At 54.5% G+C, this 23,685-nt stretch overlaps 1 protein-coding gene across 1 annotated transcript in view; it reads right to left on the reverse strand.

The window, feature by feature from the left end:
* Positions 1-19,563, reverse strand: part of PADI1 (peptidyl arginine deiminase 1) — a 40,062-nt gene extending 20,499 nt beyond the window's left edge. Inside the window, exons 1-3 of the mRNA XM_078452321.2 lie at positions 18,992-19,563; positions 1,569-1,749; positions 331-403 (exon numbers count right to left, since the gene is read on the reverse strand). Of these exons, the coding sequence (XP_078308447.2) occupies positions 331-403; positions 1,569-1,749; positions 18,992-19,083 (346 nt within the window). The 5' untranslated portion in view covers positions 19,084-19,563. The remainder of the gene's footprint in view (positions 1-330; positions 404-1,568; positions 1,750-18,991) is intronic.
* Between the last annotated feature and the right edge of the window lie 4,122 nt (positions 19,564-23,685).

The raw sequence follows: 23,685 nt of genomic DNA on the forward strand, positions 1-23,685 counted from the left end.
AGCCTGCTGCCCGGGCTCTGGCCGAGGGCGGCTTGTGGCTCAGGGAATCTTGGGGTTCCGACAGCGTGACATGTGGGAGAAAGGCCTCCAGAGAAAGGAGCCCTATGGTGGGTCTAGCTGGTGACCTGTGGGCAGTGCAGTTTCTAGATTCTGGTGGACCTAAGTCTTGCTGGGTCTCCGTCCCTAAGGTTCTAGAACGAATGGAAGGCCTCTGAAGAAGCTCCTTGCTGGTGGAGGAAGATGGCCATGGGCCTTGCATTGAGGGGTTCCCCTAAGGCCCTCGGGGGGCAACATGGAGGGGGGAGGGGATTTGGGGGGGGCAGTACTTACCGACAGCGGTAAGGTAAAGCACGCTGTGGCCCAGGGTGCCAGCCTCCTGCCGCCCGAAGTAGGAGACCTTCACCTGTGGGGACATCGTCAGCCCTGAGCCAGCACGGCCACCCCTTCAGAGGTGGCAGTGGCAGAGGGAGTAGGAGGGACGGTCCTGCTTAGAGGTGGGGACCCCTGGGCACCCCAAGACGCTCCCCGCCGCAGAAGGTCCAAGATTCACAGTCTCCTGGCTTGGACTCAGGGCTGCCTTCCCTGCTAGAGAGGCTGTGCCTGGCTCCCCGGTCCAGGGCCGGGCTGAAGAAGCAAGCAGGGCCCGGCCGTGCGGGGCGCATCCCAGAGGGAGCAACGAGACCCTCGGGAATCCGTGGAGACGTCAAAGAGGACGAGGGAGGGAAGGGGCCGCCGACGCCATTGACGGAGGCAAGTTACTCGGCCTGTCTAGCCTTCTGTGTCTTCATCTGGAAAATGGGACATCCCCCCAATAAAAGCCAATGGTCACGGCTTCTCCCATGGCCCGGAATGCACGCCAAGTGCTCCACCAGGGGGTCCAGGCCCCCAACATGGCCCCAGGAGTCCAGGCCCATTCACAGTGGGGCCACTCCGGCCCCCTCCCCCCACCCCTGCGGGCATGCAGCTAGGAAGCAGAGGAGGTAGGATTTGAACCCTTGGCAGGCTCCAGGGCCCCTGCTCTGGAGGGGGAGAACAGCCGCACAGCCTCTGCCTCTTGCCTGCCGGGGGAGAAAGGTCCAAGTCAGTGACCCAGTGGGTCGCCGTGCGTGCCGTGGGTGCCCGGGGGTGAGTGACGAGGTCGTGATCCAGCCTTCCTTCTCCCTTCGCTACGGGGACACGCACACATCCAGGAAGGCACCTGCGTCTGCGGGCACGCGCGCATGCGCGGGCCCGCGGTGTTGCTGCGGGGTCCCGCCCGCTACGGGGGCTTGTTTCCGGGTCTGTGTGTAGCCCGGGCACGGGGCTTAGTGGGGAGGTGCTTGTGAACTTGAGCGGACGCGCAGGCGGGCCGTTTTTATGGGCGTATCCATCCGCGCGTGTACGTGTGACGTTGCCGTGCCGGGGTGTGCTTGCGTGTGCGGGGTGTCTGTGGAGCTGTATCGGGACGCGTTACGTGGATGGAGGTGTCAGAGGGTGATACGTGGGTGGGGTTGAGCTTGGGTGGGGGTTGGGAGATGCAGCCTTTGACTGTGGAGACGAGGGCGGGGAGGTGGGGGGGGGGCGCTTACCTTGAGATCATGTAAGTCCTTACTGGCCGCGTCCACGGATACGGTCACATCCACGTTGGCGTCCAGGGGCCAGCGGGTCTTGCCTGTGGGCACTGTCACCCGTGCTGGGTCATAGATCACGAACACCTCCACTCCGGGGCTCCCGGAGACTCCGAAGGTCTCGGCACCCTTGGGCACATCACTGATAGGAGAGAGGACAGTTTCCGGGGGACTCGAGACGGAGGCCGCAGCAGGGTAGTGGGGGCTGGGGCAGCCAAGCGACACAAGCCTCAGCACCCCCTAACCTGCCACTGGCCAGGAGACCAGCCCAGCTGTGCATCAGGCAGCCTGGACTCCATCCCAGCTCCCCACTGATTCCCCAGGACCCCGCCCTGGACACCTTGTCCTCTGGCCTCAGTCTCCCCGACCGTAACCTGAGGGGTTGGAGCAGAGCATTGGCTCTAGTGACAGGGCCCCTTCAGCGGACCCCAGGTGGAATCCAAGAGGCAGCGGGGCATGGAGCTGAGCCACGGTTTTAACCCCCGCACGCTGACAGTGGTCCCGGAGGCTCCAGAGAGCGGAGACCGCCAACCTCTGGAGACACCACCCCCCACCCCAAGGCTTCCCGTTCTGATACTTGCAAATTCTCCAACCCAATAGGGAACCCACTTGGCCATCCACCTCTCACCACCTGACGGCCGGGCAGCCTCCTCACTGGTCTCCCTGGCCCCACCCGTGCCCCCTCTGTTCCACACACAGCACACTTGAGCAGACTGTGCTGTTCCTTCGCTCAAAAGCCGTGGCTCCTGTCCCACAGTAGCTTACCAGGCCCCCTGTGATATGCCCCCTGCCACCTCCCTGACCTTCTCCTCCCCCACTCTGCTCCCCCTCATCCTCTCTGCTCCAGCCACATTGACCTCCCTGCTGGTCCATGAAGTTGCCAGTCTGTCCTGCCTCAGGGCCTTTGCACTGACTGTTTCCTCTGCATAGGATGCTCTTCCCCCAGATATCCACAGGGCTCATTCCCTTACCCTCTTCAGGGTTCTGCTTAAAGGTCGCCTTCTCAGTGAGCCCCCCATCACTCCATTTAATGCTGCAACTTGCCCCCACCTTCTCCCCCTCCACCCTATCTCTCTCACTCCGCTCTGATAGCTAGGCCCCAGGGTTCCATGAAGCTCTTGGCCGTGCGGATCCCATACCCTAGAGGGGAAGTTGAACAACAGAACTATGCGTCAGTGTTTCTCCGTCCCCCTACATGTCAGGGCTCTTCCCTGCCGTTCCCCAGGACAGAGCCATCAGCCTCAAGGCTCAAGGTCAAGTCCACTTGCAGACGTCTACCTGTCTGCAAAGATGCTGGGCCAGAGGGGTCCTGCCTCTATCCTTTCCTGGGCTGCTGAGAACCCAGCCAGATATTAAACCCTCTGGAGAAACCAGACACCCCTCCGAAACCACCACCACGGTCACCTGCGCCCATCAAACTGCCTCCATTGACAATGTTGATGGGGGTTGTGGTTATAAGAACCCCAAATCCCACTCAGTGCCTGGCTCCCTGATGCTCAGCACGGCCCTGCAAAGCAGTTATCACTCTCCTCATTTCTCAGAGGCAGCCGGGACAGAGAAGAGACTGGAGCCCTGCAGGCCGCTGGCCAGACCCGCCCCCGCCACCCCCACTCGTCCCCATGAGCCATGGTACCTTCGGGAACCCCCATCTCGCACGCCCTTCGTCCTCGTTTAAACAGTTAGCACGGGAACCCAAGTACCGCCTGATGTTCACCCTCTGATCTGACCCCGCCTCCCATCTGCCCCCACTCCCAGACCATCCCATGTGTCACCAGGTGTGCGGGGGGGTGGGGGGGTGGGGGGGGCTCATCTCATCTCAGAGTGTTTCCTTGACCTTCCTGCTGCCTCAGAAACCTGCTCCCCACAGTGGGCAGCGTCCCCTTGCAGCCCTCTCAACGGTGGCCAGTTCCCCCTCACTCCCCCCTACTGGGCCCAGAGGTGGGTGGGGGTCCTGTGTGCTCTTTCTTCCCTGTCACTTCCAGATCGTTGTCACTCTGCCCTCATTCCTGGAGGGGGCCGACGTCTGCCACTACCTACAATTTCAGAAGCCAGGTGGGTGATGGGCCGGCACCTGGCGTCCCAGTGCCTGACCTCCTTCCCCAGCGACCCTGTCCTCCACCCTCTCCCAGGGCAGACCCTAGACTTTGTCATCACTGAGAACTGCGCCCACCACAGACTCCCCTACCAGCAGCCCAGGGATTCCTCCTGCTCACCTGCCAGCTCCCTCCCCTAACGCACCAACCCCATGAAGCCCCCAGCTCCTCAGCCACTGAAGGTGGAGCCCTCACCATCCCCCCTGGGCAGTCCAGGGCTGCCTGTCCTCCCTCCCCTTCGCAGGCTTAGAGTCCCTAGCCTGTGTCACAGTCACTCCCCGGTACCGCTTGACTCTGAGTCGGATGGATGCTCTCCATCCGACTGCCTAAGCACCGCCCCAGCCCCCGTCAAACTGCCTCCCTCCCCACTGTGCACCTGCACCCACACAGTTGACTGCAGCCCACCCAGATTCGCCATCACTGTCCTCAAGGGACCCTTGTCACTGCCCAGCAGCCTTACAACATTTCTGGGGGCTGGACAGCCTGGGAGGGAGGGGCTAGGGTGTCAGGCCAATTTTGGGGTTCCATCTCCAGAGTTCCAGCTCTGAGCCCTGGGGCCAGGCTTTGGGGCCTGGGCTCTGCGTTCTGACGTCCGAGTGGAACCTGGGTGTGGCCCTAGAATGACCTGGTGCTCAAGATGGGGACAGGACTGGGCTGCCCCAAATTTCTCCCCCCGCTTCTTGCCTACGACCCATCTGCCTGAGGTGGCGGGGCCTTCGTCTCTTCAGCTCCCTTCCTTTACAGGAAAACGCCTCAGAAGTTGAGTGTGCTTGCTGTCCGACTCTGTCTCCCTGTGGTCCCTGTGACCTGCCACTAATCAGGGACATAAATGTGGATTGATGTTTTCATTTGTGTCCAAGAAGAAAATGGAAGGAGGGGCGCCTGGGTGGCTCAGTCGGTTGAGCGTCCGACTTCGGCTCGGGTCACGATCTCACGGTTCACGGGATCGAGCCCCGCATCAGGCTCTGTGCTGACGGCTCAGAGCCCGGAGCCTGCTTCGGATTCTGCGTCTCCCTCTCTCTCTGCCCCTCCCCCACTCATGCTCTGTCTCTCTCTGTCTCAAAAACAAATAAACATTAAAAAAAGAAGAAGAAGAAAATGGAAGGGAAGCAGTGAAAACTTTCACTCCGTCGGTGCCTCGGGCAACCTCTTTGCTGAGTTAGCTAATGCTGGACTAACAGCTTCCCCCCCCCCCCCCTTTTTGTGCTAATCTCAACCTAACACACCTTTAAAGTTAATCTGCATTGATCTCCTTTCCTTCATCAATAAAGCAATAAATGTGAGTCCTGGTTTGTAGCCTTTGCCAATTTCTGTGGTACAGAGGCTTCCAGCAACAGCCACATTCAAGTTGCCAATGTAACATCAACGAATTCAGAGTTGCAAAGAAATACACGATCACACCTGGTGTGCAACTAGTTCTCCCGGACGGTCGGACGGAGGTGAATGATGTCGGAGCATAGATCGCAGTAGAGTCCAGTAACATCGTAAGGAAGCAGTGCGTTTTGAGTTGTTACCGTTGTTTTAAATATAATTTATTTGATTGCAAACACGTAGAGTTTCATTTTAAATACTGTCATGGCTGTGTTTAGCAGCAGGCTGGTAAACTTCCTAAAAATGGGCAATGAGGTGCTCTTAGGGAAGGACCCTGCCTGCTAAAAATAGGCCCTGTTCACCTCTCTCCTAGCCTTCTCCAAAGGAACTCACAGCCCTTACCAGGTGACATGCCCTGGGGAAAAGGAAATAATCAGACTTTTCTGGTTTTAGTAGACACTGGCTCCGAACTGAGGCTAATTCCAAGAGACCCACATGTCACGGCCACCTGCTAGTCAGAGCAGAGGCTTTTAGCAGTCAGGTGATCAATGGGGTTAGCTCAGGTCCAGCTCCCAGTGGGTCTAGTGGGTCTCCAAACCCATTCTATTGGGGGGTGGGGGTTATCCCCAAACCCATTCTATTGGCGGGGGGTTATCCCCCAGATCTGGAACACGTAATTGGAGGAGACACCCAACGACAGGCAGGGCCACCTTACAGACATTCCTATGAGTGTGTCCCAGGGGGCTCCAGCCCACCTGGCCCCAGGGCTTTGTGCTCAGTCCTCTCTGGTGACACTCATCCCCTTGATGATCTCCACCTGCCACACTGAGATGCTTAGAAACCCCACTTTCCATCTCCAGACCCTTATAGCAAACTGTTTTTTGAACATCTCCCTTAGGTGAGTAACAGACATTTTAAATTTAATGTGTCTGTATATAAGCATAAAGGGAACAATCCAGCAAGAAGATACAATTTTAAATATTTATGCACCCAACATGAGAGCACCCAAATACATGCAGCAGCTAATAACCAACATAAAGAAGGTAATTGATGGTAACACAATAATAGTAGGGGACTTCCACACCCCTCTTACACCAATGGACACATCATCCAAATAGAAAATCAACAAGGCAACAGTGGCTTTGGATGACCCATTGGACCAGATGGGTCTAACAGATATATTTGGAACATTCCATCTTAAAAGAGCAGAATACGCATTCTTCTCAAGTACACATGGAACATTCCCCAGAATAAATCACATGTTAGGCCACAAAACAAGCCTCAACAAATTCAGAAAGACTGTAGTCATACCATACATCTTTTCTGATCACAACACTATGAAACTAAAAATCAACCACAAGAAAAAATCTGGAAAGAACACAAATACTTGGAGGTTACATAACACGCTTCTAAACAAAGAATGGTTCAATGAATGAAACAAGAAATCAAAGAGGAAATTAAAAAGAAATACCTAGAGACAAATGAAAATGAAAACACAACCGTCCAAAATCTTCAGAATGCAGCAAGAGTGGTTGTAAGAGGGAAGTTTATGGCAGTACAAGCCTCACTCAAGAAGCAAGAGAAATCTCAACTAAACAATGTAACCTTACACCTAAAGGACCTAGAAACTAAAAAACAAACAAAACTGAAAAAACCGGTAGAAGGAAGGTAATGATAAAGATCAGAGCCAAAACAAACGAAGTAGAAACTAAAATAACAATTGAACACATCGATGAAACCAGGAGCTGGCTCTTTGAAAAGATCAACAAAATTGATAAACCTTTAGCCAGACCTAAAAGAGAGAGAGAGAAAACTCAAATAAACAAAATCAGAAACAAAGAGGAGAAATAACAAGGGACACAACAGAAATACAAAGGATTATAAGAGAATATGATGAAAAATTATGTGCCAACAGACTGGACAACCTAGAAGAAACGGATGAATTCCTAGAGATATACAACCTACCAAAAATGAAACAGGAAGAGACAGAAAAATCGAACAGAACAATAGCCAGCAATGAAATTGAATCAGTAATAATAAAATAAAATAAAGCTCCCAACAAACAAAAGTCCAGGATCAGATGGCTTCACAAGTGAATTCTACCAAACATTCAAAGAAAAGCCAATACCCGTTCTACACAAGAGAAAGGGAAAAAACCAAATTATCGTTTCAAGAGAAGCAGAAAAGGCATCTGACAAAGTTCAACATCCATTTGTGACAAAACCCCTCAACATGTAGGTTTAGAGTTAACATACGCCAACATAATAAAGGCCTTAAATAGAAACCCACAGCTAGGATCATACCCTGTGGGGAAAAACTGAGAGCCTTTTCCCTAAGGTCAGAAACGAGACGAGGACGTCACTCTCACCACTTTTATTCAACATAGCACTGGAAGTCCTAACCACAGCAACCAAGCAACAAAAAGAAAAAAGCATCCATATTGGTAAAGAAGAAGTAAAATTGTCATGATCCTCAGACGACATGATACCATATATTTAAAACCCTAAAGGCTCCACCAAAAAACTACCAGAGCTGATAAATGCATTCAGTAAGGTTGCAGGATACAAAATCAATATACAGAAATCGGTTGCATTTTTAGACGCTAATAATGAAGCAGCAGAAAGAGAAATTAAGAAAACAATTCCATTGACAATTGCACCAAAAATAATAAAATACCTAGGAAGAAACTTAACCAGGGAGGTGAAAGACCTGTAGTCTGTTAACTATAAAACACTGATGAAAGAAATTAAAGATGACACAACCAAATGAAAAGATATTCCGTGCAGCTGAATTGGAAGAACAAATCTTGTTTAAATGTCCATACTTTCCAAAGCAACCTACGGATTTAATACAATCCAAAGTACCAAAGCATTTTTCACACAATAGAACAAATAATCCTAAAATCTGTATGGAACCACAGAAGACCCTGAATAGCCAAAACGATTCTGAAAAAGAACCACAAAATTAGAAGTATCAAAATTCAAGGTATCAAGATATACTACCAAGCTATAGTAATCAAAATGGTGTGGAACTGGCACAAAAAGAAACCCGTTGATCAATGCAACAGAATAGAGAATCCAGAGGGGCGCCTGGGTGGCTCAGTTGGTTGGGCGTCCGACTTTGGCTCAGGTCATGATCTCGCGGTTTGTGGGTTCGAGCCCCGCGTCGGGCTCTGTGCTGACAGCTCAGAGCCTGGAGCCTACTTCGGATGCTGTGTCTCCCTCTTTCTCTGTTCCTCCCCTGCTCGTTCTCTGTCTCTCTCTGTCTCTCAGAAATAAAATAAACATTAAAAAAAATAAAAAAAAGAATAGAGAATCCAGAAAAAAAAAACCCACAATTATATAGTCAATTAAACTTCAACAAAGGAGGCAAAAATATGCACTGGGGGAAAAGACAGTCTCTCCGACAAATGGTATTGGGAAAACTGGACAGCAACATGCAAAAGAATAAAACTGGACTACTTTCTTACACCATCCACAAAAATAAAATCAAAATGGGCTAAGGACCTAAATGTGAGACCTGAAACAATAAAATTCCTAGAAGAGAACATAGGCAGTCATTTCTCTGACATCGGCCATAGCTGCATTTTTCTAGATATGTCTCACGAGGCAAGGGAAACAAAAGCAAAAATCGGCTCTTTGACTACAGCAACATAAAATACTTCTGCACAGCAAAGGAAGCAATCAACAAAACTAAGAGACAACCTACTGAATGGGAGAAGATGGTTGCAAATGACATATCTGATAAAGGGTTAGTATCCAAAATATGTAAAGAACTTATACAACTCCACCCCCCAAAAAACAAACAATCCAATCAAAAATGGGCGGGAGACATGAACAGACATTTCTCCAAGAAAGACATCCAGATGGCCAACAGACAGGTGAAAAGATGCTCCACATCACTCATCATCGGGGAAATGCAAATCAAAACTACAGTGAGAGAAGCTCCTGGGTGGCTCAGTCAGTGGATGTCCAACTCTTGACTGTGGCTCAGGGCATGATCTCAGGGTTGTGGGATCGAGCCCTGCATTGGGCCCTGAGCTGAGCACGGAGCCTGCTTAAGATTCTCTCTCTCCCTCTCTCTCTTCCCCTCACCTTCTCACTCTCTAAGAGAAGAAAGAAAGAAAGAAAGAAAGAAAGAAAGAAAGAAAGAAAGGAAGGAAGGAAGGAAGGAAGGAAGGAAGAAACAGTAAGATATCACCTCACACCTATCAGAATGGCTAATATCAAAAACACAAGAAATAACAACAAGGACTGGCAAGGATGTGAATGCGAACTTTTTGCGTTTTGGTGGGAACGCAAACTGGGGCAGCCACTCTGGAAAACGGTACGGAGGTGAGTCAAAAAAAACTAAAAATAGAATTACCATAGGATCCCGTCATCCCCCTATTGAGTGTTTACCCAAGCAACACGAAAACGCGAATTTGAAAAGATACGTGCGCTGTCGCAGCGTTATTTACCAATCGCCAAATTATGGAAGGAGCCCAAGCGTCTATCACTAGACGAACAGTCAAGAAGACGTGCTAGCGACACGTGTCGTATACGCATGCGCACAGTGGAATATTAGTCAGCCATAAGAAAGGACACAAATCTTGCCGTATGCGAACGTGGCTGGATCTAGAAAGCACAACGCCAAGGAACATAAGGGCGGATACCAAACGATTTCAGTCGTAGTGGAATTTAAGAAACAAAACAGAGGAACAAAGAAAAAAAGAGAGAGAGAAATCGAAAAAACAGACTGCACAAAAAGCCTGATGGCTACCAGAGGGGAGGTTACCCATGGGGGGATGGGGGAAATAGCGGATGGGACGGAGAACATACTTATCGTACGGAGCGCTGACGGGCGTACAGAATTGTTGGGTCGCTGTATCGTGCACCTGGAACTAGCCAACACTGCATGTTAACTATACTGGAATAATTAAAAGAAGGGGAAAAAAGACCTCCTACTCTAGAAAACGATAATAATATAAATAAATAAGTAAATCAATGTGAAGCGTCCAAAACCGAACTCCTACTTCCCCACCCCCACCCCGTCCAAACGTGCCCAACACCTTGCACTGCCTCTCTGTCCTCAAGTTCATCCTGGGGTGCCCCCCTCCCCCCTTCCCTCCCACTCACACCCAGCACCCCAGCAGACCCTAACGCCTCCGCGTCCACATCATCTCCAAAGCTGACACTCTCACCTCCGCCACAGCTAACGCCCTGGTGCGGACCACCAATTGCTTTCACGCGGATTTTGTAAAATGGCTGGTCTCCTGCCGCCCTCGGTCTGTTCTCGACACGCTTTTTTTTTTTTTTTTTAAGTGCCATGGTGTCCCTCCTGCTCGTAAGCCTTCCACAGAGCCTCTGTGGTCTGCCTACAACTGGCTTCCTGGCCATGTGACTCCTCTCCCCCTCCCACGAACCCACCTCCTTGCTCCCCCTCCGGCATGCTCGGCGCACTCCCACCCCAGGCCCTTTGCACCTGCAGTTCTCGTTAATCACAATGTTCGGCTCGCAGATATCCACCGGGGCCTCGCTCCCTCAGCTCCTTCTCCAAGACGTCGTCTCTGCCCAATTTAGGACAGTGCGATAGAGAGGACACCACGAACCCCATGCTCCCTAGCCCCGTGACCCAACGTCATTGCCCCCGACATCTGCTCATTTTGACATATTTGCTTCTTGCCTGCCCCTCCCGTTTCTCCCTCTAGAATGCAGCCGTTTCCCACCCACCCCCCACCCCCACTTGACTCTCTCTAATGCTGCTGTCACCTGAGCATCCAGCTCAGCGCCTGGCCTGGAGCGGGAGCACAATGAGCCCTTGTGTTCGGGATAAACCCCGGAACCCAAGACTGCCCTGGATTTGAATCCAAACCTCCTGGCCCCAGAGCCTGGGCCCGCTGATCCCGAGAGCGAGTAGTCATGAGCCCCGGGCCCCCAGCTGGCGGCAGAAAGGTTCCCGGCTCGTGGGAGCCTTTCAAGGGGACCGGGGTTCCGGGGGGCCAGTCCCCAGCTTTGGGCAAAAGTTGACATTTCCAAGTCACGGCCCTGGCGCAAAGCTCCCTTATTTGGAGTAAGAAATAATAGAAACAGCGAGGACAACAACGGGGGTAAAAGAAGAGGGGCGCAGAGCGGACCTTCCGAGCCCAGCCTGCTCCTCGCCCCCCACCTTGCTCAGTCACTGCGTCTCAGCTCGCAGTCTCCGGGGTGCCGGGAGTCCGGGCTCGGCTTGTCTCCTCCCTGCAGGCGGCAGATGAGTCCCTAAACGGCCGCCTCTGCAGGTCTCCCCTGCCCTGTGCCCACCCACCCGCCTTCCAGGTTCCGTCACTCACATACATCCAGGCAACTTCCCGTGCCTGGGCTGCCTCTCGGGATGGAAAAGGTGTTAAAGAGCCAAGGCTATCCCACCAGGAGCTTCGCAGACTGGGAGGGGGAGGGAGAGGAAGGGAATCCCCGGAGGGGCTGCTGTTTCTCCCTGGTGCCCACGCTGGGCAGGTGACGCCGGGCAGGAACTTGCCGCCTCAGATTCTCATTCGATGCCATCCACCACCCACGAACCCGAGCCCCGGGCCTCGAAGAGAGGGTTCGCAGCGCCCTTTCCTCGTCGCTCAGGCTCCCGGATCTGCGGGCGGGGCCGTGGATGCAGGGCGGCTCTTGGGGGTGTCGCCAGCAGGCGTGGGAGGTTGTGGCGAGCTCCGGGCCCACCCGCAGCGGCGGCAGGAGCCTCTCGGGTCACACCTACCCGCCTGCTTGCCTCCAGGGGAGTCTCACCCCGCAGCCCCCAGATCCAGCCCAAACTCACAGTCAGGTGAGGTCATGGGTTTGAAAGCACCCCTTAGATCAGAGGGTCTGAGTCATTACCATACATGTAACCACTGTTGTCTTTATCATCATTTCCGGGGCCCTGCCCTTGCCCTCTGCTTCCCCAGCGCCCTCCTCCTATCTCTGCAGGGGTGGGGGATGAGGACAGGGAAGGGGGAGGAGAAACCTTCTGCGTGCTTGAAGACCCGTTTCAAATGCCACCCCTTCGGTGGAGGGAACTGTGGGCTCTGTGCGGAGCGTGGTGGGCGCCCTCAAACCTGGTCACTCAACTGCCCTGGGCCTCTATTTTCCCCCTCTGTGAAATGGGCTTAATCCAAAGAGCTACTCCCTAGGGCTGTTGGAGGGATTCCATGAGATGATGCATTTAGAGCGCTTGGCACACCGTGGGTGCTTAAGAGGCATGAGGTTGCCCTTGTCACCGTTACCTTTGCTCCCCCCAGAGCCCCCTACCAGCCCAGGCCACTCGGGCCAGATCCCGGCGTCCTCTCCTTCGTGTTCCCACGGGGCTGGTTCACACCTGCCCTGGAGTCCGTTCACGGTTTGTCTGTGTCGCCCAGAGCAGCGTCCTGCCTGACTCACCCTGCACGTCCCCGCACCCCACGCCCCAGCCCGGGCCCGGGGGACCAGGTTAATAAAGAGGCTGCAAGAACAGAGTAGATTCCTAGAGAATCTCGCAGAAGGAGGCGCAGAGGGTGGGACGAGGAATTTCAAGTCAACGGGCAATTCCCCGCCAGGCCCACCTGCTCTGGCAAGGCGTGTGCCCACCCACCTGGTAGGGCATAAGGGTGGCATGTGCCACAGGTAATACTGAGGTGGGGTGGATCGGGGGTGGCATTTTCAAGCACCTACCATGGGCCAGGCACGTGCTCAGTGTTTGATGCTCATGATCTCATCCATCCTCGCAACAACCCTCCCCAGTACGTGCTGCTGTCCTCATTTAGCAGATGAAAAAACCTCAGAGAGGTTAAGTAACTTTCCCAGGGTCACACAGCTGGCAAAGGGAGGAGGGAGCAGCAGGTTTGTCTTCTCTCTTATGCTGTCCTGGCTGACGTTAAAAGGAACGCGGGTGCCCTGAGCACGTCCCCAGCGGGGACCAGAAGGATGAGATCGCTGGGGAAGATACAGGAAGGGAAAAGGAAAATGTTGAAACTTTGCAACATGAGCTCCTTGGTATGGTTCCTCGGCAGTGGACAGGCGAGGCCTAGGGCAGCATGTGGGGCACTGAGTCAGGAAAGTCATGTCCCCTCCTCCCACACACGCACCTGAACTTTACAGGGGTGAGGTCAGTGAAGGCCAAGAGGGCAGCACCCGGGAACTCCTGGCTCCTGCCTGCCCTAAAACAACGAGCCTGTGAAGTATCTGCATAAGCCTTGGGTCAGAAAGGGATCTCGGAGATCATCTTGGCCCGCCTCCTGCCCGTGGTAGGGCTCTATGCTTGAACACTTCTTATGACAGACAACTCACTCTCTCACACCCCTTTGTGTTTTGACAGCTCAGGTAATTAGAAAGCTTTTCCTTTTGCTTAGCTGCACCCTGCCTCCCAGAAGCTTCCTCCCACTGGGGTTCAGCAGGCCACACCTTCTTCTCTCAACTACTCAGAAATTGACTGCCTGACCTCTAAGGACAGGAGAAACACGGCAATCCTGGACAAGTCTCTCCCGTGCCCTCCGTCATTCTTGCCACTTGGACTTCACAAGCCCCCGGGGATAGAGTTCGGAGGTTTGGGGCCCCTCTTCCCAGCTTAGGGTCCGGGCGGGAGGGCAGAGTGGTGCTGACCCGGTCTCGGGGGATGGGAGCATCGTGGCAAAGGACCAGTGCGCCCTGGAGGGTGGCCCAGGGCCCGGTGCTGGGGAGAGGCAAGGGCAGCAGGGGAGAATAATGCAGAATTGGAGGGAAAGGCTGAAAAGCAAGCCAGCGGGCAGCTCTCGAGCAGACCAGGCCAGGCAAGCCCGGCCAGCCACCTGCCCACTGGATGCCCCCAAGGTGCCACCTTCCAGACACCCTAGACTTGAAGTTTTCTAGACTGAAGCCACAAGAGATGCCATAGGGCCAGCCAGCAGGATCCAGCAAGTCCCTTCTGACGCGGCCAGCTCTGTGAGTGCTTCTGCTGGGAGCCAAGAGTCCCACAGAGCTGGCCGGCCCCCACGGGCTCCAGTCCTAAAGGACGGCAGCTCGCCAGGGGCGCACGGAGCTTCCTGCGAGTGCTGCGGGCTGCTCGGCCTCAACACGCATTCCCTGAGCACCTGCTGGGCACGGGGAGGGCGGAGATGGCTCACCCCAGCCCTGCACGGGGGGGGGGGGGGGGGGGTCCACACGGGGCAGGTGATCCACAGTCTGCACCACACTTTGACCCTGTTCTAATTCCATCCCCACGGCCCCCCGCCTGCTGAGCTGCTCTCTTCATTTGACAGAAGACGTCTTGAAATTTAGGGGCGCCTGGGTGGCGCAGTCGGTTAAGCGTCCGACTTCAGCCAGGTCACGATCTCGCGGTCCGTGAGTTCGAGCCCCGCGTCAGGCTCTGGGCTGATGGCTCGGAGCCTGGAGCCTGTTTCCGATTCTGTGTCTCCCTCTCTCTCTGCCCCTCCCCCGTTCATGCTCTGTCTCTCTCTGTCCCAAAAATTAAAAAAAAAAAAAAAAAATGTTGAAAGAAATTCAAAGGGACCCAGCACAAGAGCTGAGACTGGACCCCACTCGGGGCCTGACTCCAAAGCTCAGCCTCCGCCTCGACCGCCACTCCGCCCCTCGAACTGACCCAGCAACACAGAAGATTCCCAGCTGACGAAGCTTTTGGGGGTCGAACTCAGAGAATTTAGGGTCGGGCACACCTGGATTCAAATCCCAGCTCCAGCACGGGAGGGCCATGTGACTTGGGGCAAGTCTCCCGACCTCTCTGTACCGCGGTTTCTTTGTCTGCAAAGTGGGGATCGTAGTTGCCCGCGTCTCACAGGCTTGCTGTGACATTTCACTGACTATAGTCCTGCCCACGGCCGTTACCGTCACAAAGACCGTGGGGAACAGGCAGATCCTGGAGAGAGGGCTGGTGGCTAAGAGGATCCTGGTACCTCCCTTCACTCGCCCACTTGACCGAAACTGTGGATTGTTAACATCCATGTCCTGAAGTCCTTTTTGCCCTCAGACTAGGATGGGAGCCCCTCACCGGCGGGTACGGGCTGGATCGCCTCCAGAGTCAAGGTCGGCGTGGAGCTGTTCAGTAACATCTGTTAAATGACCGCTGTGCGCCGTGGGGTAAAAGGCCACAGAGAGTCCTTCAACTTCCCGACCCTGGTGCGGCTTTCTCCTTGGACCTCCCAGGGTGCTGGCAGTGGCTGACAGAGGTCGGGGAGGGCAATGACTGGCACCTTATAGACCCCACATCACGGGCAGGCATTTTCTCCTAAATCTAGGGTGCGGCCGTATCCTCTCCCTCTTTCCTTCCTTCCCAGAGATAATGATTATGGGTAAATTCTGCTCTGTCGTTGTTCAGGGAGGACGCACCCAGGGCCTGGAAGGAGGCCCCAGGCTGGGTAGGCCCTTCTTTCAAGCGGGCCCCTGCCTTCCTGGGAGTGGGGGCTAGAGGCGGGGAGGGGCGGACGGCTGTCACCCACAGGCCTCCCAGCAGAGGCAAACCAGGGGCAAACCTCCCCGCGAGAGAGCCTTGAATGGGGAGTCAGCCGTGAGTTACTGCTTCCCTGTCCCCCGCAGGCCCCCTGTGTGCGGAAGGAAAAGCAAGTGTGGCTGAGCTTATGCGTGTTGTGGACTGTGGAATTCCTCATCTGTAAAACGGGGCCCAAATTCGCAGGTCACAGCAACAAAAAACGTTACCCCCATCTAGCGTGGGCGAAACAGGCGCGGAGCTCCCCGAGGGGCCGCTGTCCTAGGCTGGGTGGCGATTTGCCAGTTCCTTCGAGCCCCACATCCTACCCACCACACCTTCGAGCATCAGGGCCACCTGACAGAGCTGAACAGCTGCTTAGCAGCCCCAAGAGAAGGGAGTGGATGCTTCTCTGGACGGAGCAAAGCTGAGGACATGTCGCAAGGAGACCATTGGGGGGGGGGGTCAAGAGGAATCGACCTCACACATGAGCAACACCCCCATTCCTTGTGTCTCAAGTGTCCTCTCGGGGTCCCCGGCTGGTCCGCCCACCAAGAAGGGAAGGGCAGGGACTAGGAGGTGAAGAATGAGAATGGAATTCCAGGGCCAAATATGATGGGAGGGGCGGGGAGGGGAGGGCAGAGTGGCTGATAGGGAGGGTCCCGAAGTCTCAAACGGCAGGTGGCCAGGGAGACCAGGGAGGCAGGGGCACCTGTAGGGTTAAGGAGTGGCTGACCTCAGAGGTCCACCCAGATGCCAGCATTTTCTGTTCCAAGAAATCACCCCCCACCCTTGTCCAGACAGCACGACACGCCGGCCCGTCACCCCTCCGTGGAACACAGGGAGGACCCTGGCCTCACATTCTCTAGACACCTCACACTTAAACTGTAAGATTACTTCTAATAAAGGAATGCCGTGTGGCACAGGATGCAGCCAGGAGGAGAGAAGGTCCTCACCCGGCTTTTAAACCCAGGTCCCAGCCTGGCTCTCGGAGCCTGTCAGTCATGACGAATTAGTGTCTGCATCAATCCTGTAATTATCCCATGAGCAGCACAATTATGCTTCATTGTACTTCTGTGCAAGTTAAAAGCATCAATTTACTCCATGTAAACATTAAGAATATATAGATATATATACATATATATATACACATATATATATGCATATATATATGTGTATATATATATATATATATACCACCACAAGTTTCAGAACTCTGTTCTGGTGCTTTCCTTCTTTGAAATACACAGAACCACAGGAAAAAGCAGCCAGCAGCCTGGGGCCTCACGCTGGCTCATCAGAGAGGCCCTGCAGAGTGCCCCCTCCCTGCACACCTCCAATCCTACCCGTCCGATAGGAAGCGTATATTTTGCTTTGATGCTTTTGTGCAGGGCTCGGGGAGGCTCGGGGAGGCTTGGGAGAGATCCAGGAGAATGTCTCTGTCCCCCAGCCAGCCAGCCTTCTCCTCCATTCCAGAAAATAAACATTCATTATGGCCTCTGGGCAGACAAAGAGACCAGACCGCACCAGGCATGGATTCCCCACACTGCCCACCCCCTCTTGTTTGGCCTGAGTCCTCCAGGGGTCACTTCTGAGCAAGGACAAGGACCACCAGGGTAGTCTAACCAGACCTGGAGGGTCAGGGTGGTGAGCTAGCCCGCTGGGGGGGGGTCAGGGGGGGGGGTTGGGTCAGGGCAGTGAGCTAGTCCATTGGAGGGAAGGGAAGGGGACAGAATCTGTAGCACATGCTAAGGCAGGGTGTTCTTTTCTTTAACATTTGATTTCTTTTTGAGACAGCAAATCCGAACAAAGTGGGCACTGCTCTGAGAGCACCAAGCCCGACGTAGGGCTCGAGCTCACGAACCAACTGCGAGATCACGACCTGAGACGAAGCCGGACATTCGGTCCACCGAACCACCCAGGCGCCCCTGAGTCACGGGATTTCTAAAGCTTCCTTGGGCCAGGGCGCACAATTACCTCGAACACAAATATTTCTCCAAATAACCAGTCCACGCAGCACCGGGGGGAATTAATCACTTCCCATGACGTCACCCCACATGCCCATCGCCACCGGCCCTGCCAGAGGGCTTAGCTCCTGGGCTGCCCTGGCGACTGAAACACCCCCTCTTCGGGAGGGCTTTCCCCCTTGGACCAGTAAGGCTAAGTAGAAACCCCTTGCTTTTGGCCTCAGCCGGAGCCAGACAACTGGCAATGGGGCAGAGGAGCCCCAAGTTCATCATGGGGTGGAGTCCCCTCCTCCTGGTCAGCCCAGGCCCTGGGGGACCTTCAGGCTTCTTCTTCAAACCTTCCCAGGCTGACAGTCCCATGGCCCTTCTCCGTCTATCACAGACCCCATGGGCAGGAAGCCCTGCCTTCAGTCTACTTTTCAGCCAGCTTGCTGCAGAATAAACTTTTGTTTTCCAGTTTCGAGACTCTCGGTGGCTATGTCCCTGGTCGCCACCCGTGCCCCGGTGAAGGCTCCTGAAAGGCTCTTTGGTGGGGGGGCTCTCAAAACGCTCACTCAGGAGCACCCCCTCCCAGAGTCAACCAGAGGCACAGCAGCGCGGGCCAGGCTGGGCAGCTTCCTCCTGCCCCACGGCTGGGCCAGCGCCCAAATCTGAGGGTGCCGAGATGCTTGGTGATCCCGAAGGGGGTCCCCAGACAGCACTGCCCTCCGCTCGCACCACACATGCCCCGATCTGTCCTCTGCTCTTGCCGCCCTCTGAGACGTGATGGCAGGGGGAACCCAAGTCCGTCCAGCCCCGCAATCTGCGCACTCGACCTCCACGCTGAACTCAAGAGGGGCTCGGCTCACCTTGTCGGGGCTCGGATGAGGACATGAGGCCCAGCGAGGGCCAGTGACTTGGCCCCCTGCCAGATAGCACGCGAGCATCAGAGCCAGGACCAGAACCCGTGTCTTCTGGCTCCCAGTAAAATGCCTCTGGCCTTCGTCAGCAGCACTACGTGCGGCCTAAGTTTCTGAAATGACCTTCCATCTCCTCCAGCAGGCATGGAGACCACAGACAGTGTCAGAGCTGGAAAAGCCCCACCCCCGAGGTCCCCAAGTCCAGCTCCCTCAGTGACCAGGTTCTTGTCCTCTATTAACTCCTTGAATCATCCCTCTGACACTCCCCTCCTGATCCCAATCACCCGGGCTGGCCTCCAAGGATCGAGATGCCACACACCCCACACCTCCTTTCAGACATACGGGTCGTGGGCAAGAAACAGAAGGCGGAATTCGGGACGACCCGGTCTTGAGCCCCAGGTCATTCCGCCGTTGCACACGAGTTCCGCTCGGACGTCAGAACGCACCACCCGGGGCCCAGAGCTGGAACCCTTAACCACGGGCTTGAGGCCAGAGACCTGACCCAGGTGCCCAGGAGACAGAGCCCCAGGATGGGCCTGATACCCTAGCTCCTCCCTCCCAGACTCTCCATCCCACTCCCCCTACTCTGCCGTCAGAGCAACCTCCTACGAGCACCCTCCAGCATGTTCGATCTGTCCACCGGGCACCCACCCCCCCTTGCCTTGGGGTCCTCCGGGGTGGCCCGGCCCAATGCAGCCAGGTGGCTGCCTCTATGTTCTCACCTGTGAACGTCCACGTACGTCTCGACTCCCACCACACACACGGCATAGGTGGGCTTCTTCAGGGACAGCTGCACCGCTCTCTGCGGGGCCATCCTGCGCCCCTGGCTCCCGGCCTCGGCGCGCCCGGTCACCCCAGCTCCTCTCCTGGGCACCAAGTCACCAGGAAGGAGCGCACATTCTGATGGGTCGGTGATTTCCTCCTCCCTTTTAATTTCACCCTGTGACCTGATTAGCTGCCTAAGCCGAGTCCCCACCTCCTGGCTCCGTGCCCAGCCCTCCTCACTCAGGCTACCAATCCAGGAGGCCAGGAGAGGAGGCACCGAGGTCCCTCAGAGAGATGGGGGGAAATGGAGGGACCCCGAGGGAGGAGGGCTCAGCGGTCAGCGGGAGCTCCCCATCAGCCCCGCGTCTCTCGTTCTCCAGCTTTGCCTCTGTTCTGAGACTCCTGGCTCTGAGGGCCGACCAAGTACCGGGTGGAGATCTTATCTCACGCGCTAAGAGATCAGGTAGCATATACAAAGCACAGGGCAGTCAGACCTCCGGGGCTCGAGTCCCCTTACAACCTAGAGCCCCTTACAACCTATGCTCTCGGGCAGTTACCCCACCTCTCAAGACTCTGTTTCCCGGCGCCGAAGACGGTAGTTATACCCGTTCCCTTCGACTGGTTCAGATTCTCCAGAGATGGCAGAAGCCTCCCCCGCCCCCCGCCACCGCCGGCGGGCACCCCTGGCCAGCCCGTGGGGAGGGCCCCTCAGAGGGAGCTCAGGGCAGTGGGCTGGGGACGGCTGATTCATTTCTCAAAATCCCTTCTTTGCAGCTCCAGCAGGTGCCCCTCCTGCCTGTTGTCAGGGTGTTTGTGGAATCTCAGTGGACAAGCATTCGCTGAGCACCTACTCCGTGTTGGGCCCCCCTTTAGGTGATGGGGATGCAGCTAAGAGTGAAACAGACCACACACCCTGCCCTGACAGCGTTTGTATTCTGGAAGACACGATTAAGAGTTGAGTCGCCGGTGGCTCGGTCCCAGGGGCGGGGGAGGGTGGCTGGCGGACTGGACCCGGGCGTGAGAGAAAGAGGGGAGTCTGGGATGACAGGAGTGCTTCGGGCCGCAGCCGCTGGAAGGATAGAGCTGTCATAGAGACATGGGGAGGGCTGGGGGTGGGCAGGGCAGGCAGGGGGCTCGGCCGGCCCATGTTGGACCAGTTAGACAGGAAGTGTCTATTAGGCCTCCAGGGGAAGCAATGCTTTACGAGTAACGTGCTCCCTCCATACTGGGCATCGAGGAGGAGGAGGAAGAGGAAGAGAATTCCCTTGAGAAGCACGGGACACCCCCTTGGCCACAGCGTCCCCTCGTTCCTGGCAGCCATCGCACAAGGCAGAATAAGGACGCACAACCAGAAGCCCCACCGTCCACAGGCCTGGGTGTAAGGGTGGCAGAGAGAGAGAGGGAGAAAGGAGGAACACGCTTGCCTGGGGGATGCCAGTCAGATGGGGCAGGAGGGGGACACAACCCCTGCTCCAGGAACCCCCGGCCTGACTAGGAAGACAGGAAGCATTAAAATGGCACGTTTTTCTTAAGTTTATTTATTTATTTTTGAGAGAGACAGAGACAGCGCACGAGCAAGGGAGGGATGGAGAGAGAGGGAAAGAGAGAGAATCCCAAGCAGGCTCAGTGCTGCCAGCACAGAGACCAACGTGGGGCTCAAACTCACAAAACCATGAGATCGTGACCTGAGCTGAAACCAAGAGTCAGATGTTCAACCGATTGAGCCACCCAGGTGCCCCTCAAACATTTATTTGTTCAGTTTGATTTTGAAGATCTTCCTGAAATGTCTTTCTTTTTTTATCATTTTTATGTTTATTTATTTTTGAGAGCAAGAGAGAGCACAAGCAGGGGAGGGGCAGAGAGAGAGGGAGACACAAATCCGAAGCAGGTTCCAGGCTCTGAGCTGTCAGCACAGAGCCCAATGCAAGGCTCGAACTCATGGGCCTCAAGATCATGACCTGAGCCAAAGTCAGACACTTAACCAACTGAGCCACACCCAGGCGCCCCTGAAACATCTTTCTTTATTGCCAACATATCTGATTACAAATGTTCTTAATCTGCAAAGTTCTTTATACCCAATGGCACCAACACAGAGTCTAGGTTTACTCTGTGGACACAGGACCTAGCAACACAGCACAGGGGTTTCCAGGGGGTCACAATGGTTTCCACCCCACCCCCACCCCCACTCATCAGAACATGAGTCACTTTGTTCATATGTAATGTAATGTGGGGTGTAAAAAACAGGTTCCCAAAAAGCACATAGGTATATACCCATTAGAGAAGGATGGATGGATGGATGGATGGATGGATGAGTGGATGAGTGGATGGATGGGTAGATGGGTTGGTGGATGGATAGATGGTGGATGGATGAATGGATGGATGGATGGATGGATGGGTGGATGGATGGATGGATGAGTGGATGGATGGATGGATGAACAGATGGATGGGAAAGAGAAAGGAAGGGAAGAAGGCAGGTTGTTGCATAAGGAGCTATTTGCAAAAATGACAAAGATCATGGTGACAGTGATAAGGAGATGCTAGCAAACACCTGCTTGGCACTCACCATGTACCAGGCACTGTTCTCAGCCCCTTCCATGTATTCACTCGCCTAATGCTCACAATAATATTAGGTGGCAGGTACCAACTAAGCTGAGAATCCCAAGTTCAAATGGACACAGCATGGGTGTACAGGATGTGCCTTTTTCAGGTTGTGGGCAGGGCAGGAGCCCGGGCAGGTCAGGGTGTCTTTTTTTTTTTTAATTTTTTTTTTAACGTTTATTTATTTTTGAGACAGAGCATGAACGGGGGAGGGTCAGAGAGAGGGAGACACAGAATCCGAAACAGGCTCCAGGCTCCGAGCTGTCAGCACAGAGCCCGACGCAGGGCTTGAACTCACGGACCGTGAGATCATGACCTGAGCCGAAGTCGGCTGCTCAACCGACTGAGCCACCCAGGCGCCCCATGGTCAGGGTGTCTTAAAGGAAATGTTCTCACAGTCAGAGGAAAGAGGGAGGGAATAGAAGAGAGGTGGCAGAGAGACTGAGAGGAACATCAGTGCATTCCCATTTTACAGATGAAGAAACCGAGGCACAGAGAAGTTAAGGGACCTTCTCAAGGTCTGAACCTAGAAAGCGGCAGAGCCAAGATTCGAGCCCACACCATCTGACCCTGGGTTGGCTTTTAACTGTTGACTGGGTCCCTGGGAGATAGAATATCTCTGATTTGGGGTGTGTTTTTTTACCTTCTTCCTTATGCTTCTGTGTATTATTTGAAAGTTTTGGTAAGCAAATATTTTTATTATTGGAAAAAAATGAAGTCTCTCTTGGGTGCCTGAGTGGCTCAGTTAGTAGGTCATCTGACACTTGATCTTAGGATCATGAGTTGTGGCCCCACATTGGGCATGGAGCCTACTTAAAAAAAAAAATGAAGTCTCTCTTTAAGAAAATATAAAAGGAGTTTCCTGCTCTTGGCTTCCCTGCCTACCTTTGGCTCTTTGCTCGTTGTCTCCTTCCCTCCTTTCCTGGGCTTTTAGAACATTTCCTTTAAGACACCATGACCTGCCCGGGACCCTGCCCTGCCCACAACCCGCAAAAGGTACATCCTGTTCACCTATGCTGTGGTCTATTTGAACTTGGGATTCCAGGCTTGATTGGTCAAATTTGGGAGGAGCAGGGGTGGGGGAGCTGAATGACCTCATTGGGTCAGGAAATGAGACACAGTGAAGCAGGGTAGAGGGGCAGAGGAGGAGGGGTGCTGTTTGAGTAGGCTGATCAGGGAAGAGCTCGCTGGAGAAAGGATATTGGAGCAGAGACCTGAAGAGGAGACCCTCAGGGACCCTCAGGGCTCTTCCAGCCTCAGGCAACCTAGGATTCCATTAACCCAGGAGCCCCCACCTCCCATCCCCCCTTTCACAAAACGGGGTTGTTGAGCTAGAGCAGGGCTTCCAGACTCAGATGCCTTCGGGGGTCTGGCGGGTAACGTAAGTGTGGGAAGAGCCAGGAGCATCGCAACAGAGCAAGTGGCAACTGGCGAAGGGAATAAAACCCGCTTTGCCCAGTGCATTAAAATTCAGTATTTCTTAAAAACAGAACACTATAGGTCAAGCAAAACCCATTTGTAAGTCAGACCTGTCCCCTTGGGCTATTGTTTGAGACCCCAACATGGACTTATTTAAAAAACTGGTGAAGGGGCACCTGGGCGGCTCGGTTGGTTACGCGTCCGACTCTTGGTTTTGGCTCAGGTCATGATCTCGTGGTTCGTGAGATCAAGCCCTGCATCAGGCTCTGTGCTGATGGCTCAGAGCCTGCTTGGGATTCTCTCTCTCCCTTTTTCTCTCTGCCCCTACCCTGCTTGCTTGCTCTCTCTCTCTAAGTAAATAAATAAACTTAAAAAAATAAAAAATAGATAAAAACTGGTGAATAAGGAGGGTGGTGGAAGGAAAAAGTCAGGCTGGGGAAGTCACTTGATGCCCAGGAGGGTAAAGCTACCTGGCCCCAGGTAAGCCTTGGCATCATTGGGGCAAGGAATCTGTCTGCCTCAAGCCTGGTGAGAAGTCAGAATGAGTTCTGGACTGCTCCCATATGCTTACTGATACCAAGTGTGGGCTCTTCTCGGGGGACCCCTCTCCCAGCCCCCACACACCACCTGCGCC

Source organism: Panthera onca, chromosome C1, assembly GCF_046562875.1.
Source record: "Panthera onca isolate mPanOnc1 chromosome C1, mPanOnc1 haplotype 2, whole genome shotgun sequence".
Classification (NCBI taxonomy): Eukaryota; Metazoa; Chordata; class Mammalia; order Carnivora; family Felidae; genus Panthera; species Panthera onca.